The sequence below is a fragment of the Coturnix japonica genome, chromosome 26, assembly GCF_001577835.2.
Source record: "Coturnix japonica isolate 7356 chromosome 26, Coturnix japonica 2.1, whole genome shotgun sequence".
NCBI classification, from domain to species: domain Eukaryota; kingdom Metazoa; phylum Chordata; class Aves; order Galliformes; family Phasianidae; genus Coturnix; species Coturnix japonica.
Genome location: NC_029541.1, coordinates 2536897 through 2555811, shown reverse-complemented (window position 1 = coordinate 2555811; position 18915 = coordinate 2536897). Strand labels below are relative to the sequence as shown.

Genomic DNA, 18915 nt, shown 5'->3' with positions numbered 1-18915 from the left:
TGCGGGCCGCCCTCACCCCCCTTCCCCGCGAGGCGAGTGGGCGGGACCTTCACCCGTGATGGTTCGAACTGACCAATGAAACGCCTCCATTCTCCCCCATCAACCAATCAGCGTGGCGGGAGGTGTTGCCAGCGGGGTAGGCCGCACCGCCCCCCTCTCGCATCCTCAGAGCGGGGCGAACGCGACCATTTTGCGGGGGGGAATCGGTGCGGTGGGGTCGGGTTGAGCTGAGCGGGGCCGGGGGGCTCCAGGCCCACGTACAGTGAACGTGGACCCTCCCACGGGTGGGCTCGGGCCGGAGGCTGCGGCCCTGAAGGGGCTGAGAGACTCGGCTTGAAGCGCTTGGGCCCAGCTGTGTGGGGAGGGGGGGAGAACAGGAGGCTCCGAAGCTTGTTGTTTGATTAGCGGGGTTTATTCTTCTCTTTCATCCCTTCGTTCTGCTGGACGTGTCGGCCTGACCGGGCCTGAAGCAGAGGGGAAAATGTCCAGGCCTGTCAGGTGAGTCCTTGGAGGAGGGAGTGGAGGCCGCGATCTCGCCTTAAGGCCCGGCCTTAGAGCTGGGTAGGCCTTCAATGTAGGCCCTAAGCCTGGGGTAGGTGGGAGGCCTGGCCATATGTATGTATGTATGTATGTGTGGTGGAGGGGGGCTGCTGAGTCGTGTAACCCCGTGTTTTACGCGTGCACGATGTATTTTGAATCCATTTTTAATTGCAGGGGTTATACAGGCCTCGATACGAGCTGTGTGTGTGTGTATGGGGAGAAGAAAGGGGGCGGGGAGCGCCGTTATGTTGCGTGGAGCTTCGAGCACGGACCCGCGTGGGGTAGAGGAAAGAGGCGCCATTTCCGAGCATTGGAGCTCACTTGGGGGAGGGGGGCGGCGGAGGGGAGCGGGGCCGTGCGGGGGAGCGGAGCAGAACCGCGCTCAATGGGGGCGGAGCCGTAAAGAGCCACCCCCGCTTAGAGTACGCCCCGCCCGGGTCCGATGTGAGCTTTAAGAAAGCCGCCTTGCGTTGGAAGGAGAGGGTTGTTTTGTGCTTGTGGCTCGTAGTTGAAATCGAGGTAAGGTGTCTCCTCGCGTGTGTTTTTTGGCTGCTCTGATGTGTTCGGTTTTGCAGTCTCAAGGGGGCTTAAGTAAGAATTCAGCCTGGAGAAGAGGAGGCTCAGAGGAGACCTTCTAGCTCTCTATAACTTCCTGAAGAGGGGTTGTAGTGAGCTCCTCTTCTCTCGTGTAATCAGTGATAGAACTAGAGGGAATGGTTTTAAGCTGCACCAGATTCAGGCTGGACATTAGGAAGTATTACTGTTTGGAAAGAGTAGTCAGGCATTGGAATGCACTGCACAGGGAGGTGGTGGAGTCACCAACCATGGGAGTGTCCATGGGATGTGGTGCTGAGGAATATGATTTAGCCTGGAAGTATTGGGAATGGTTGGACTAGATGATCTTCTAGGTCTTTTCTAACCTTGATAATTCTGTGGTTCTGTAATTGCTGTGCTTTTTTGTCTCGTGTTAGCCTGATCTGGGATATGGGATAGCCTGATATTGGATAACCTCATTTGTTTTCATAGAATCATTAAGGCTGGAATAGACCTCTAAGGCCATCAGGCCCAACTGTGTTTTATTTTGGAATAATCATTATATAATTATGGCAGTCCTAGGAGTTATTTTATATGGGGGGGCTGGAATTAGATCACCTTAAAGGTCCCCTCCATCCCCAACCATGCTGTGAATGTAGGCCATAAACTACTTATAAAAGGTAACACCTATAAGTTTGCATTTATATTTCATATCCCTAATATGTGAGAGTTTACAAAACAGAGTAGGAATACGGCATGAGACCAGGAATGTTTGCCACACTGATCCGTGAAACAGTTGTTGTTGCAGCTGGTTGGTTGGTTTATCTTTGATCAGCAGTGCATGGCTGCCTGCAAAAGGAAAGGGAGAAGAGCTCAGAGCTCCATTCCCAGGCATGGCCTCAGGTCTGAGAGGTGATGAGCAGGGTTAACACCTTGCCCTGCAGCACCAGTTTGTGGGTTTTTGCAGGTAAATGGACTTGTGGCCTGATGTTGAATGACAGTGTCTGTGTCCTGAAATAGTGCTGATGTGACTGTGCTGCTCGGTATGTGTTCTGCTGATTTACTTACCAGCACTTGAGTTTTGCTGCAGGTTAGGAAAGCGTGTCTTTAACAACTTAAGGCTTCTGCTATCAGGGAACCTTTGCAAGAAACCTTTCATAAACCAGAACTAAATCCATCAAATCATGCGGTGTTGCAAAAGACTCGACCTGACTTGCAGTTAACAGGCAGTGCTGTGGAGCAGAGCTCAGTGCTGAAGTCCAATGTGCTGTTAGCAGAGGTGTAGCAATCTGTTGCCCAGCTGTATTTCATAGCCCTCCAGGTCAAAACGTGGCCGGTCCAAGATACTTTCCAGATAGGTAAAAAGATGAGTTTATTGCTCTGAACACTTGCAGTGTGGTAAGAAATAAGGGTAGAAGCTCCTGGTAACTTGATTTTGTGCTTTGCAACAATTGTTGCAGAACAGTTTTCTTGTATCTTGTGGGTCTTTTGTTTGTCTTTAGAATGTTTCAGTATCTTCTCATTTAATAAGTTCCAAAGGAGGATGGGCACAGTGTTGCTATGTAAATCATTGAATTGCTTTGTTGAGTTTTAAGTCGTGTATCCCTAGAAATCATGCAGGTGACGTGAGCAGCGCCCAGTACTGACATTTGGAGCTGCATCAAGTCCAGACTATGAGCCCAGTAACTGCGACCTTCTGGTCAGTGAGTCTTGTCTCACTACAGAAGCTTTGTTGGATTGTTATATTAATTACATGCCGTAGTTTAAAACAAAACCATCGATAACCACTGAACCTCTCATTCATTTGACTTCTCAAGTTGCATGGGAGAGTAGGTTGTTATCTCTGTTGATAGTTGTATCACCTAAACATTCCTCTTCCTTGCGAGATGAGGCTGCTATGAGCTTTAAGGCTCTTAGCTTTGCTTTTCAGTGGTGTGTATATATATATATATATATATATATATATATATATATATATATATATATATATATGGAAGGATTTAAACATTTCCTCAGAGAAACAGAAGTATTTTAACTCATGATTATTTTGTGTGCTGACATGGCAACTTCAGAACACTGCTGTTCGAGGTACCAGGTTAGCTGGAGATATGACGCTATTATACAGTCTGTATTCAGTTGTATGGGTGTTTAGTGACCCTTTGAAATACTGCTGTTGTTTTTAATCACATAAGAACTGGATTCAGTCTGATACCCTTCAAGTATGAGTTGTCAGAACTCTGCTGTGCAGTTCTGAGTTCATCACTCAAGCTTTCAATGTCATGTGCCATTGTGCTGCTGGGTGAGCTGATCTCTATTCCAGAAATGAAGAGCTGACAGCTGCCATCACAAACTTCAGCTCTCAGGACTCTCTCCGTGCCTTTCCTCCCCCATCTCATTCCCATACACACACTTTAAATATTAAGCTGTGTGAGCAAAGAAGTTATCTTAAATTTTCATTCTCATTTGCTTCTGTCATAATGGTTATGAATATCCCTACTCCTATAGGGCAGATATAGGTTGCAATATTGCAATGTCCATCTTGCTTGTTATTTAAGTGATGTTTGAAACAGCTCTATTACAAAGCTGCTAGAACTGAATAGACAGCAATTCTACCTTCTTTTCCATGCTTATGTTTATTGAGAAAAGCATAATACCTACTAAAGCATAATACCATAAGACCAAATCAAACACCTCACTCAGCAACTTCATCATTCTTCATGTGCTTAACCAGAATAAACTTGGTTTCCCACATGTGGGCAGGAGTCTCCAGGAGGACTAGATGATCACTGTGGTCCTTTTCAACCTAGGCCAGTCTATGAGTCTATGATATAACTGCATGTTGGAACAGGAGGTTGAGGTGGGTGGTGCACACCTTGGTATAGTATTCCCTAATGGGTATTGTAGGCAGTGGGCTGTGCTGTAGTGCATTGCTGTTGTACTTTGTACTCATGCTTACCCTGAAGCTTGGATGGGATTCAACCTGTAGAAATCTGATGACTGGTCTTGCTTTCTTTTGTTAGCAGTGTTGGTTTGTTTTTTATTGTTGTTGGAGCACTAAGAGGCTTTGTGTAGGCTCGAAATAAAGTAATTATCCTGCTTCCTCTGTTGGAAGGCTGCTGCTCTGCTGTAGGTCACAAATAGAGGTACAGGAGGAGTGCTTAGAATGGGTTTCAGATCGACAGCCAGAACACAACACTGACTCTTGGGATATTCAGCTGAGCAGTCTTAGCAACCAAGTGTAGTTGCCTAATTTTATCTGTCCTGGGTTGTTTTTGCTATGCTAAGGATGCTTTGTTATTGCATGACTTGCAGCTGGTTAGAGAGCAAAGAAGGTGCTGGTGGGTTAAGGGCAGAATTGGTGCTGCTCAGAAATGCAGGTGGGGTAAAATGCATGCACAGCCTTTGCTCGTGTTCCATTTGGGAACAGCTTTAACCATTGTTAGGGCTGTCATACATATTAATTAGAGTGTCAGGGTAACTGATTGACAAGGCAGCCAAAAGGCAACAGTGAAGTGCAGGTGTTGTAGAAAGAGAACACATGGGAACAGCAATGTCTCAAAGAGAAGGTATGAGAGTAAGTATGAGTATATGGAGCTGTGAGGAGCAGCAAACAGCTAATTTGTGCTATTAGAAGCTCTGAGAAGATTTTAGTGCACTTCTCCCAAATCAAATGTGAGAGTTAATTGACAGAAATGAATGGTTTTTAAACCGTTACTAGAAGTATAATGTCAAGATTTTACTTCAAGAGTAAAAATGCAAATAATGGAGTGATTTTTTTAGTTCATTTTCCATGTGATGAGCCTTCTTGCAGTGCACGAGGAGACATAAACCCTTTTCAAGTCATTCTGAAAAGCACTCCAGTAACTTTGCTCTGGTTTCATTGACTGCAGGAAACCCACAATGTAGCACTGCAATCAAAAGCAGAGAGGCTTTATGTGTAGTGTTGTGTTACAACTGGCATCTATTGCTGCCTCACCTGTGTGCTGGCACCTGTTGGAAACTTTGGTTTATTTCAGCAAGCCTCCCTTCCTTTTAATATCCCTTTTAATATCCAAGATATATTTGATTAGTTGCCAGCATTCCTTTACTTGTGTTTGTTGTTCTTAATCCAGAATCCTACTCTTAGACATCACAGCTTTGAGTGTTAGTGGGAGCTCTGCCTTTAAAACCTCACATTGGTGCCTTCTTCAAATGCATCTTTAAATTTAGATGTGCCTCTAAATAGTGCTTTTACAACTACAGCTGTAATGATGCGTGTGGATTTAATAATGAAAGGACTGCATGACACGGGCTTTGGTGGCTTCTTGTCACAGCAGTTATGAGGCATAAGGGAGCTTAAAAGCACCTTTGAATTCTGAGATTATATTTCAGCCTTAGAAAAATGCTCAAATATATCATGTTTTCTGCTGTGACTACAGAGCTGTGGGCGGCTTATTTGTGTAGGTCCTCTTGGGATGTTTTTTGCTCTACAAACCCTGCACTGGAAATAAGAGCGTGGCATTTTCTTGTGACTTAAATAAAGCTTTTGTACCTATTAGATTGTGAATTGCTGACTTACTTATTTTTCCCCCTCCCTTTCTAACAGGAACAGGAAGGTGGTCGATTACTCCCAGTTTCAGGAATCAGATGATGCTGGTAAATGACTTTGTTCTATACAATATAATATCCTTGGGCTACATGGCTTTGCATATTAATTTTACGTTGCTTCAAGTCACATCTCTAACCTAAATTCTGGGGAGTTTCTACTCTGCAGTCTCTGAACTGTTAATGAGCATTTGAAAACATAATGGTTCTCATATGTTTTGTATTAAACAAACAATGGTGATAGAAATCTTGTTATTTAACGCTTATATTGTTGTATTGCCTTCAGGCTGTTGGCAGCAACCATCTTCCTTGGTCTGTGTTATGTTCTGTGGCAAGAAAAAACACCCCCTTATTTTTTTTCTATAGTTAAATGTGTTCCCAATTTAATTTAATGGGCATCAGTTAATTCCATAACACTGGGCATAGTTGTGAATTGCACCTAAGAAAAAAAATCTTTGCATATTCTGTCAGAATTAATATTTCTAGGAGCCATATGGGATATGTTTTGTGTTCTTAGAAAATAGATGCACTGCTACTGTTTCCTAAGGGTGGTTACACTGATAATTATTGGAAACAAATAGGCCTGGCTGTATTGTGTAAGGTATTGTGTAATGCTCTGTCTCCATCATAGGGCAGTAAATAAAGTTGTTGCTGTTAAAAGCATTCAAAGATATGAATGGATGTTAACCTCCAGTAGGTTTCCTTTACCATTCATCTTCCTAACGAGCTGTAAAGTTAAGATACCCCTTGTGAAGCATTTTGTGTGTTTCCCAACACTTCTGTTTCAGATGTGGTTGTGTGCAATGCTATTATTATACCATTGGCAGAAGAAAAGGTAAATCAGTAGTTGAAGGCAGGACTTCTGTAAAGCTTTCTTTGTAGCTTTGTGGTTTTACCTTTTTTCTTTAAGAGCTACTTTGGATGTGTTTGAAGTGCCCAGTTTCAGGTGGCTGAGGAAGTCGTTTTGCTGTGGTGTTAAAAGTCAATTTGCTGGGAAATAAGAGTTTGATTCCAAACCATTTTGTACTTTCCCATCTAGATGAAGATTATGGGAGAGATTCAGGTCCCCCATCCAAGAAAATCCGCTCATCTCCCCGGGAGGCTAAAAATAAGAGGCGATCTGGGAAGAATTCTCAGGAAGACAGGTAAAAGAAGCACTTCATCTGTTAAGAACATGTCTCCAAACCTTGTCCTGTGTGTGGGGAGCTGTATCTTCTAAGAGGAATGATTGTAAGTGGAATTCAAAGCGTACAATGTAAGATACAGAGCTCTTGATCACAAAGCTTTCATAACCAGCTTGGACATTGAGGTGGTTCCTTTTTATTGAAGCTGGCAGGGAAATCATGTGTAAAGTACTTGTCACTAGTGCTTTGGCATTAAAATAGCCCTCCAGAGCTATACAATTGGAACGGCAAGGAACTTGATATGAGTTACAAAGATTGGCAGCTGGTGCAATTATCTCCAGGTAAGTTGGTGGCTAGGTGCCTTTCATTCTCCGTGTTCTTTTGGTATGCTCAGAAAATTATGTGGTTGAAGATTAAATAGGGGCAGGTACAGTGACTGTAGTAGTAGGGGCCATTTGTTCGTTTTGCAGCTCTTTGTTTTTTTTGCTTCCTATTTTTTCTGATTCAGAAACTAAGTAACTCGTTTTGATAACTGAATTGCTGTGGCAATGTGAAATGTTCTGAGTTCTAAGTGATTCCCTGCTAACGGTGGAAGTCCTTCCTTTAGGATGAGGGTATCTTGCATTTACAATAGCTGTGATCACCAAATTGCTGTAAGAAACGTGATAAAAAGAGACCTATTAAATCAATTGACTGCTTTCAGGGACGGAGATTCTGCCAGCTGGTTATCTCTTAACTGTCTTGCATTGTTTGGTGGAATATAGATAACTTACCACAAGGTATGCTCAAGATGTTTCTCTCCATCTCTCTCTCTCCCTTAATGTTCCTGTGCTATAAGGTAGAAGCTGAATGTAGGCATGAGGGAACATTTTTACTTATTATAATAAACTGAGAGGGCAAGGCAATTTTCACCATGGCTTTTAATTTTCCCAAAGACATGAACTTCATGTTTTCATATCTTGAAATGGTTTCAGGAAAGAAAAGCCAAGCAATCATTTCCTGCTGTTGCTCTTGACTTGTGTTGCACTGTTTTGACGCGAATGATGGGTAAAAATTTAATGCGGAAGTGATGTTATTTAAGTACATCAGGTATCTGCCTACATTAATTGTGGCCAAATGCAGTTCATCAGTTGCTTGGCATATTGCCACAGTTTGCTTAGATGAGTGTGTTTGTTCTGCTCATGCAATGCTTAAAGAAATTCTAGAGGCTGAACTTCCAAATACCACCTGAAATAAAGATTTTAGTAGATAAGATGTTATATAAAGAAACTGGGCTAGGGAGCTCCCAGAGCAACTAAATAGTTGACCACAATGTCCTATTAACTAAGGTGATACTTAAGTATGTAAGAACTCTTCTATTTGTGTTATGAACGTTGCACAGAGTCTGAATGTGAAACAAATGCGTCTATTGATTTGAAATCCACGGTTGTCAGTAAGACTGAAATGAAATGGGCCTGAGGGACTGCAGTGCAATATGTTATCTAAACTATGGATGTTCTTGAGAAATGGTGTGTGTTAGCTCCAACTGCCAAACCTGGACAGTAAAAATGACAAGTGATAGGGATTTGGGTAAGGATAGAAGCAGTAGTACCTACTTGATGGGACAGTCTCTAATAAGGACTGAAACCGCTGTAAGGGATGGCGAATGCCTGCCAGAGATCAGACTGGGAGCTTGCAGACCCAATATTCTAGTTAATTCTAGTTAATTCTAGTTAACTGGTTTGACAGACTGAAGGTTTCTAAAGAAAACAATGAGTTAAAGACAAGAGATGGCATTAAACATATAGTCAGAATAAAACTATATTACTTCTAATAGATTCGACCATGTATTAGCATACATAACTTCAAAATCCTAACTGTAAAATGGAAGACATCTGGATTATTAGTAGTCTGGAGAAGAATGCATGGGTTATCTTGTCCTTATTTGCTGGTTGATTTCCTTGGCACTGTGTGATACAGAGTTTGAACTTCCTTTCCAACCATAACTACATATGCTTCCGAGTAATGCTGAAGTATAATGTGGTAATGTTCAGGAACAGTGGATATTCCTGGCCTAGAAGTCAATCTGCTCTCTGAAAATTGTTATTTTCCATATAGCAAATGACTGAAATAGGGGTTAAGCAATCTTTCCCTCCTTTTCAGTGAGGATTCAGAGGAAAAAGATGTGAAGACTAAGAAAGATGATTCGCACTCAGCAGGTAACTAACCATACTGCACTGATAATGTTATCTTCAAAATAAAGACCAATCTGTAAGAATATTATAGGAGTAAAATCTTACACACACAAGAAATTCTTCTGTTTGGAGAAGCATGCACTTTGCTAACACATTTATCTTAAGCTGGATGCTGCCTCTGCTGCTTGTTGCTTCCAGCCCTGTCTGGGGGCAGCAGATGTTTTGTGTAATGTGATGCTGCTATAAATTGTCCTCACAGACAGAAAGATAGATGTTCATCTCCTCCCCGGGATTCTCATCTGTTCCGTGGTCATAGAAGAAGCTTAATATTCTCACTTTTTCCTTCCAGATGAAGATTTTGGCAGTGAAGATGATGACTTAGGAGCAGATGATGGCAAAGCTGACAGTGACTATGAGAGTTCTCAAAAAAGCAAAAAAGGAAAGAAGGCCAAACCAGATAAGAATAAGAGAGCCTCTAAATCCAGGAAAAGGCCTGCAGGTAAAGAAACAACTGCAGTAATAATTCTAATTGTTTTTGAGAGAGTCATTGTAAGTGCAGAGTTGAACAAATATTCATATGGGCTGTTGTATTCATTCCCTGTATTGCACTGCAGTAGTTCTGCACTGCATATGCATTTACTCATTACACATGTTTTATGAAGCAGAGTTTAGTCTTGCCCACTCACTGCCTGATGAAGATGTGCTGGTCAGTATTTTCTGTCTTCATTATAACACGATGGCTTTGTGCTGCAGAGGACAGTGAGGACGAGAAAGAAGACCACAAAAATGTTCGTCAACAGAGACAGGCAGCATCCAAAGCAGCTTCCAAACAACGAGAGATGCTTATGGATGATGTGGGTAGTGAGGAGGAAGAACAAGAGGATGATGAGGCACAGTTTCAAGAGAGTGAGTAAATGGGATTGTACTGACAAATGTCATTAAAAGTTTAAACCCTTGTCATACGGACAGTAATACCAGGTGTAGGTAAACCTTTTGAAATAGTGGATGCGAGTTTAATCTCAGAAAGGAGTAAGATTATCATCACAAATCCATTTTGGAATGGATTCCTTAGGATGTGGAGCATATTTCAAGGTTCTGAACAAGGCCACCTGTTCTGTCATACAAGCACTTTATCCCTACAACTGTGAAATCTTCTGCCATGTTTCCCTAGGACAGCAGGCAGGAAGGGGAGGTCACAGCATCTTTAGTTTTGACTTCTCTGTTTAACTTGTTTCTTTTGCTTCCTCTCCTTGTCTTCAAGAACTTAATTTTGTTATTGCTTCAAAAGATTCAGGTAGTGATGAAGATTTTCTTATGGAAGATGATGATGATAGTGACTATGGCAGTTCAAAAAAGAAAAATAAAAAGGCCTCCAAGAAGTCCAAGCCAGAGAGGAAAGAAAAGAAGATGCCAAAGCCCAGGCTAAAGGCTACAGGTGAGTCTGTGCAGAGCTATGCAGCTTAATGTAGATATTAGTATTTATTTTTCTGCTATTGAAGACTGAGCAGAAGTTTTGGGGCCAGTAGGCATTACAGTATAATGTTGACAGGCTGTTTCTTGTAAGAAATGATTTAATGTGATTTAAAATAACACAGTGAAATGATAATGTGTCTTTAATTCTTACTTAATAAAGAGATTGAAGTAGTGTTTATGTATCATTGACAAAACGTGTGTTGATTGCAAGCACCTACTGCTATGTTGCAGTCACACATTCTGCATCTTGTGACCAGTTAATGTAATTTGTGGCTTTGTTTGGGACTCTTGGTCATGAAGATGTTTCTGGGGTGGAGGAGCTAGCAGTCCTCATTCAGTTCAACCTTAGTATTACGGAATGAGTGTAACTGTATGCATGGTGCAGTCAAAGCAAAGTGGAACATGCTACTGCGGTGTCTTGTAAATTCTGTTTGTATAAAGGCATGTTGCTCTCTTGTTTTGGTAGCTAATAATAACTTGTATAAGCTTTTTCTTTTTCCAGTGACTCCCAGTCCAGTGAAAGGCAAAGGGAAGGCAGGCCGCCCCACAGCTTCCAAGACAACAAAAGAAAAGACCCCATCCCCCAAAGAAGAGGATGAAGAGCCTGAAAGTCCTCCAGAAAAGAAAAAATCAGCCAGCCCTCCACCAGAGAAGTCAGGGGATGAGGGATCCGAAGAGGAAGCACCCTCTGGTGAAGATTAAATGGCAGTTGAGGAAATCTTTGTTTTAAAAAAAAAAAAAAAGAGAGAAAAAAGGAAAAAGAAAACATACTTAGGGGTAGAACACGGTTTTGGCTGTGGCTTGACTCATGGGCTTTGAATGCTGTCTTTACTTTCAGCTGTTTAATACAGTGTATCCTTTTTTTAATAAGAGGAAACCCTCATACAGTAATATTTTGAAGTCACTGTTCTCTGTTGGCCATTCCGTTCTCCCTCCCCCACCAAATCCAAAAGCCATTTGAGACAAATTAACAGACCATTTAAATCTATATTTTTTTCAAGGGATACTGCAGTTGTGAAGCAATAAGGTTTGGGACTGATACATGGAAACCACACTTACGAATCATTGAGTAGAATAGATTTCCCAGTGCTGGTAAGAGTTCTTCAAAACTATTATTCTGTATCTGAATAAGTGGTTAAAAAAAGAAAAACAACCATGCTTTAATAGACTTTTTCTCAGTAGAAGTACCTTCTCTCAGAAAAATAAGAAATATTATATATATATAAACTGCAGAAGAGGAAACATGGGGAGGAAGCCTGTGTTTCTTGGATTCATGCAACTTTTTAATGGAAAGCAATCAAGAGACTTGTAGGGCGTCCACTATGTTTTATCTAGAAAAATCCTCCAGTTAGGATGTAAGATCTTTCATCTTTCCTGGATAGAGTACTATTCTGCTTAGGCAAATCTCAGTTCATTCTATACTATTTCAGTCGCACAACCTAGAAGCTGCTCACGTCCATTAATTCTGTTTAACTTCTTCCAAGGTTGGCTGTAGATGGGCAGAATAGGGAAGAGAAATTGAAAACAAGTTTTAAAGCTCTGGTTTCTGTTTGACATTGTGGAATTTTATTTTTTTTTTCCCTTGGAACTTTATAGAAATGATGTACAGCATAGAAGTAGGTTCCTTTTTTTTATTTGCCTTTTGGGGTGAGGGATGTCCTTTTATAAATGTGAAGCAAAGGATTCCTGTAATGCTCTGGTCAGTCTCGGATCCCATGAGTCACGCTTAAGTGCTTCTCTTCTCTCCCTCCACCTGTCCTCAGAAAGGCTGTGTAATCATGTCTAAGCCTCTCCAGCTACAGTGTTGGACAGTAGACTTCCATTGATAGTGAACAACACCCCAGTACCACTTCCATTTCTTTATCCTCCTATCCTGCAGTATGGGAGGATTTACTCATTCTGCTCCCACACTGATACATCTGCCTCTGGTTGTCATTCTGTTCCCTAAGCCTAAGAAGTATGGAGTAGGAAGCAACATTAAAGGATGAAGCTGAGAGGAAATGAAGGCTGAAAACAGTGTAGCAGGGCTATAGTTTTACAACAAAAGCAGGATGTCCCTCTAAATGCGAAATACTTGAGGTGTTTGTAGTGGCATTTTAATGTGTTTTTATCAAAGCAGCCATATCCTTTTTTAAACTTAATTGAAATACACAGGCCTTGGTTTTTAAACCCTGATGCAGAGATTGCTGCCATGTTTGTTGGTGGAAATACTAAAAACTGGACCTGCCATTTTTCTTTCTTTTATTTTTTTCTTAGACCCTTTGTGCTTTTGTATGTTGCTCACAGTTACCTTACAGCTGGCAAGCTTTGCATCTCTCTTTTTTTTTGTCACTGAAGTACCTATTTTGTAACCAGCCTCTTGAAGGTAACATAAGGCAGCTAACTAGTGGGATTTCTGGTGCGTTTGCTACCAGATTTTTAATCCTGTTTGGACTTCAGAGAGCTCTTAGATGTGATACACTAATATGACCAGGAAGGACGCTTGGCTGAATGGCAGAGGGAGCCTGAAGATACTGAGCACAGTGTGGAGCCTATACCACAGAATGGAACATTAATATAACAGCCAAGTGATTGTCTTGTGTGATTCATAGCCATGGATTTTATTGAGGCTGGTAAATTACCTTGGCTTATAAAAATATAAGTTCTCTAACATTCTTTACTATAATGAAACTACTGTTGCCGTTACAATAAAGATGATCGGTGTTTCCATTGTAAATCTTTTTTTTACCTGGTTTAGTTTTGCAGAGCAGCTTAAGGCTGGAGTCGAGTATCAGTCTTCAAAAAGAAGTGAACTTGCTCCCCTTTCCTCCTCACCAGCTTTTCCCATCTTCTGGGAGGCCAGAACCTCTTGCATCCCCTGCACTCCTCTCTCAGCATTTCTTGGGTAATACAGGAAAATAAACGGCCAAATATCAAATAAGCTTGGATTGATATTTTGGGGGTCATATATACTTTCCTTAGTGTCTGGCCCATGTAGTTTTTCCCCCTTCAATCAAGTCTATTTCGAGTTATTCTAATCTCTCTAGAGTCTTGATTTGTTTTTCGTATTGAAGCATACAAGGATCAAAGAAATGCAGAATACCTCCAGTTGATCTGATCACGCAGCTATTTCTTTACCTGCTAGACCAGATATTGTTTTCTAAAGAGTGTATTTTGTATGTTCCACTTAAGAAATATATTTGGGTTGTTATTTTTAATTCTCCTAACACGGTTAACTTAAATTCAGGCTGTGAAAAATACATTTCTGTTGTATTCAGTTCAGGTTTTGGACTGCAGGTTATTTTATGCCTGGTGACTTTGGCCCTTTCTCTCGTAAAACTGTTCTGCTTTCTCATATATTCATCTTTTAATTGCTGTTACAGGCTGCATGATGCTATCTTGGTGTCACAACCCAAACACTATGTAAACCCTGTTCTACTACTGGGATTTTGTAACGTTTTCTATAACCTTACTGTTTTGCAGGTTTGTGCAGACACTAAGCCCTAATGGCCTCTTGGTTACCCTGTTAGAAACACCACAGTTTACATTTTTACAGACTGAGGAACATTGTGAAGGTTAATGCATAACTTTTCAGTTCACGCTTTTCAGTAGCAACAGACTTAACGTTTTAAAACATCCTTCTAAATTAATTTGTATGTTAAGTATTCTGGTTTCTTGAATGAAAGCTGCTTAAAAAAAGCCTTTCTCTCAAGACCTGAATAGTCCTCCAAGGAGCAGAAAGCTTCATTCACAGAGACCTTTGAAGAGGTTGTCTTCTGTTAAACAGCTGTAGTTGTGGAGCCTTTGCAGTGAGGTAAACAGGTTTATTCCAAAGCTCAGTTAATCTTGTTCCCTGCCCTGGTCTCACACTTTAAAGGGTTTATTACTTTCTAATCTGTGTCTCTCTGTACATTCTGTTTTACATTTGTATGCAAAGATTACTGTCTAACTGGCCGCAAGGCTTGATGAGTAAAGATTTGCAATTTTGTTTGGAATTTCACCCTAAAGGTTACTTGTTCCAGTTTGTATTTGATCAGCATGAGAGTACCAAACATGTCAAGCTAGATGGGTTTCAGGATGGCTTGTGGGTGAGAGCACTTAGAAATACAGCAGCCAAGAAACTTTTAGTTCTGTTAGCTTCAGCAAAGCAAAGGGAGTGCATGGGGAGAGAAGCAGTACACCTTACCTACATGCTAGGAAACCTGATAAATGCCAGTTAATGGCTCTGAGCGTGCTCAGCTCCTGTGCCACCACGCAACTGCATCTGCAGGTGATGAACTATCAGGGCAGTGGCAGAAAATGCACTTGAATTTCTTTTTCTTTTTTTCTTCTTTTTTTTTTTTCCCCCTCCGCTGTTGATGGTCACAAAGGTACAATAGACACTGAGGCACCCAGGTTAAGGAGGGAGGGAAGTAAACTGTAACATGCTGGAAGCTTTTGAGCTGTAGAAACTGGTGCTTTGCTTTATGTAATTTGTTTGTGAAGTGTTTATTTTTATAACAGATCATATTGTTGAACACATGGTTCTTTAAAAACCACAAACTGATCCATGAGTTTTAAGTATTTGAGAAGTGGAAATTCATCTGTTGGGGGAGGCAGGATATGAAAAATGTGAGCAGATAGCTGTGTAAAGGGACACTGTCACAAGGTAGTTGTTGGCATATAGGATTTGTTAAGTTGGGGGGTGGGTGGGGTCCCGTCTATATGTGGAAATTATATATTCTATATGTATATGATCAAATAGAAACATTTCCCTGAACTTTGAATATTTTCCTATAGTTTCGGGAGGTTTAAATACGAATGATGTACGTGGAACTGGGCAATGAAGCTGTTCTGTTCTTAATGCTCAAGGTGATGCTTTCCTAAACGTGCTGAGGAATAGGAGAGCTCTGAAAGGTGACAGTGTCCTTTCGAGTGTCCCCAGATTGAGCATATCCTCATTGTAGACTTCCCATGTCAGTAGCAGGCTGGCATCCGAATGTCTTTTCATTGAACTCTTTGTATTAAAAAACAAAACAAAAACGTTTCTAAGCCTAGTCAAGTCCTCACTTATGTGCTGACTCTGCATCAACCACTATGGGAAACAACTAACTGCCTGCCCCCTCCAGCTGCAGTGAGTCAAATGGGGTCCATCGGTCTGAGCATGCTCAGTGTGACTGCAAAAACACCATTGTGCATATGCTTTGTATATTGGGGCGAGGGGGTTTTTTATATATATATTTTGGGAGGGGTAGTGGGTGGGATGGAGAAATACTCAATCGACTTAAGCCAGAATAATGTGTGTAAAAGCCCCTGAAGTATTTGGTGTGTGAGTGCGCGAGTGTGAGTGCGCGCATGGGAGTGTCTGACATCTTTAATTCCCTTTTGTGTTATGAAAACTTGTGAGTTTTACTTATTATTATTATTGTTTTGTTTTTTTTCCTTTCCTGCAGAAGCAATTGTTAACAAACAAAAAATAATTGTAAATAAGAGCTACGTAACTTTCTTCTTTTTGTTTAAACCATGAACATCATGTCACAGCAAACCCTGAATCATGGCTCTGAAGGTAGAGAAGGAAGAGACTCCAGGTAGGGCCTTGGGCCTTTGGCTTTTAGCGAAGCATCGTTTAATATATGGTATGCAACAAATACTTGTTCCGAGTATTTGCAGTCCCATGTTTGAGCTTTTCTAAAAAATAGGGCTCTTTGCAGTTACCCTCTTTATCCCTTTTAATATATATCTGTTTTTGTTAATGTCAAGAGTGGCCAGAAAAAAGGGGCAGCTGCCCCATGCTTGGGGTGTGCACAGATGTGGCTCCCATGGCTGGGCCCGATAAGGTTGGCATCTTATGCAGTACATTGACAACACTGAGCTCTCCAGCATGGTACAAGGAGTTCTGTTTGAATGTAACATTAATGCTTTATTTAAAATAAAAAAAAAAAACACAACACTTTCTTTTTCTTTATTATTATTATTTTTTTAAAGGGGTTGAAGTGAACATGACTGTCGACCATGTTCGTGAGTTTATAGATGCAACATTCATTGGTAGAATCGTGTGATGGTCTTTTGTGCTACTTAATTTGACATATTCCAGTCTCTGTATGTACCTGCAAAGAAAGAAAAGTTAAAAAGAATAACAAAACCCTGCTTTGCTTTTATTGAAGGGTTCCCAGGACCTGCATACCTGCTCCTGAGCTCTGTTTTAAGTATGTGTATCCTTCGCTTGTATTTTGTATTAAAAAGAAAAACACGAGGAAAAAGAACCCTTTATTGTTCAGCATGTTGGAATTGTGTCCCCTCTTTTATTTTTTCCTCCTTTTTGGAATATATTAAGCAACTCATTCTTTCTGTATCTTTTATTTTCTTTTGTAAACTTTTTGGTTTTGTTTAAAAATGGCTTTATAAAAGGGCTTTTATAACCCATAAACACGACTTGTGTAATTTTTCTGCTATCTGAGGGTATCGCTGTTCTGTGGTTGCTTTTTGCTTTGTGAATGTGCGTTCCTCTTTCCTGATGTCTCATGGGTTGTTTTGGGATTTGTTCCTTTGCAGACCCCACTGCTTTCTCTGAGGAGGGTGAGTCAGGTTTTGGCCAGAACAATTTGGCAAGTATCCTTCCCTGTGTTACTACCTTGAAGTTGAGGAGAAGATGTAAGGAATTAAGTCATCTTGGCAGCAAGGAAAATTGAGCTTGTCAAGCTCAAAACCCAATGAAACCCAATTACAAGGAGACAAAGCCCTTTATTTGTCATCCTTGCTTCTAGGAGCTTTCCCTTAGGATCAACAACCTTTCTATTTTGCCACGTATGTCCCAGCAGTGAGAGTAAATATACAGTCTGTTCATTATCTGGGGGTGTCAGATGACAGTTGCATTCATCCTGTATGTACACTTTAGCTTAGTTAGATAAAGGGCTCATGTGCAGATAAATTGACCCACAGTGCAGATTGTGTTCTTAGTGCATTATCGTGTGCACCCGGGTTATCACACATAACAAGCTTGCTGTTTTAAAAGATGGGTTATAGCAGATCCTTGTCTAAAATCCTGCAAAACTTTGCTTGTAATTAGCAGCTGGTTTAAAAGCACTTGATCGCTTCTAAACTCCTGGTGTTCCTTGGGGATGGATCAACTCCCTTCACTCTCCAGCTGCGCCAGTGGGATCCCAGGCCAGCAGCAGAGGGCGTGCATGGACCTCTGCAGTGCACCCGGGGATGCTCTGAGTGCACTTCTCTTCCTCCGCTGTCCAGAATGAGATGGAAAACACTTTGCTGTTTGTTATAGGCAGTGCTAAGTGTCAGCTTACAATGCCTTGTCATCAGAAGTTCTACATCTTGCTAGTTCTGTCTGCGTTTTGCTTGTGTATCTTCTAAAAGCAGAAGTTACAGTTCAAAAGGGTAAGCATGGTAAAGCATGTGAGCTGCCCTCTCTGTTGCTCCACTCTGTTCATTGCCAGCTATAAGCTGGTGCTTGGCTGCAGCTTGTTTCTCTACCTGACCTGGTTATTCCATAGTGTGATAAGAAGAGATTCTGTATCAGTGGAGTGGTTTAATAACGCAGCTTATGGCATTCTTCCCTTTTCTTTTTAAACACACGGGGCACTTAACCTCATTGCTGTGGTATCTGCGATCCGTACACTGCATTTGTGTCACGGATGTTTTTATCTGGAGCAAATATAGCATCACCTCCAGGTACTGCCGCACTGCTTCAGCTTTTGATTAATTAGCAGTGATGGAATTAGCAGGTGTGGCATTTACTTTGCCCCAGAAATAACTACTTAGAATGAAATGGTGCAACACCAGGATCTGTGAGCTCTCCTTAAAGAGCTGCTCTTCCCCACTGCCCCTGGTCTTTGTGTGTGTGATTATGAGCAGCTTAAGCCACTTTGTTCCTCAGTATTGATCTTTTGAACCTGGTGTATTTACTGACTGCTCAGCCAGCACAAGTTAAAAGTCCCTATTGGCTCCGAAGTGGTATTAACAGGGAATTAATACAGAACCAAATGATTATTTATCACGTTTAAAGGGTGTGCAACTGAGAAGTAGGCATGTAGGGTTTTGTAGGGGGATAAGATTCCCTTGGCAAAGAATGGTAGCTGGAAAGTTTAAATCCAAGAGAGTTTTGCCTTAGGAATATATTGCTTGAGTTTCTTTTGGTGGTGCTTGATTATAGGATGGCAATGAAGTCAAAAGGTGGAGTTCAAGATATTATCTGTTCTGCTGCCCAGCGTGTTTTGGCCCTACAGGTGGCCTTGAAATAGTGCATGGATAAGACCAAGTTGATGTGAAGAGCTGCCGTTTGTGTTCTTAACCATCTCATGCATCAGAGGAAACCTGGAAGAATTGTGGAGATGGAAAGATTTCTGAGCACATTCCCTGTATGTTAAAGAACGTATTTGAGCCACAAAAAGAACAGTTCTTCATTCTTGCACCAGTGTTTGGGGTCTATGCCCCAATGTAATATGGTAAACGAAGTATAAAAAGATAGCTGCCCTGCAGGAGGTGAGGTTATTTGTGCTACAAAGGCCCTGGGG

General features: G+C 41.4%; 1 protein-coding gene across 1 annotated transcript; it reads left to right on the top strand.

The window, feature by feature from the left end:
- Positions 1–147: 147 nt before the first annotated feature.
- Positions 148–16814, top strand: NUCKS1 (nuclear casein kinase and cyclin dependent kinase substrate 1). Its single transcript, XM_015885320.2, has 8 exons — positions 148–498; positions 5660–5709; positions 6698–6803; positions 8925–8980; positions 9306–9455; positions 9710–9862; positions 10245–10391; positions 10932–16814. The coding sequence occupies exons 1-8, from the start codon at positions 482–484 to the stop codon at positions 11129–11131; spliced, it is 879 nt and encodes a 292-aa protein (XP_015740806.1). The 5' UTR covers positions 148–481; the 3' UTR covers positions 11132–16814.
- The last annotated feature ends 2101 nt before the right edge of the window (positions 16815–18915 follow it).

Excerpts from the sequence above, each read along its gene's own strand:
- NUCKS1 (XM_015885320.2), top strand. Across the intron at positions 8,981-9,305 it reads AGATGATTCGCACTCAGCAG|ATGAAGATTTTGGCAGTGAA; the intron begins GTAACTAACCAT and ends TTTTCCTTCCAG. Across the intron at positions 9,863-10,244 it reads TGAGGCACAGTTTCAAGAGA|ATTCAGGTAGTGATGAAGAT; the intron begins GTGAGTAAATGG and ends TTGCTTCAAAAG.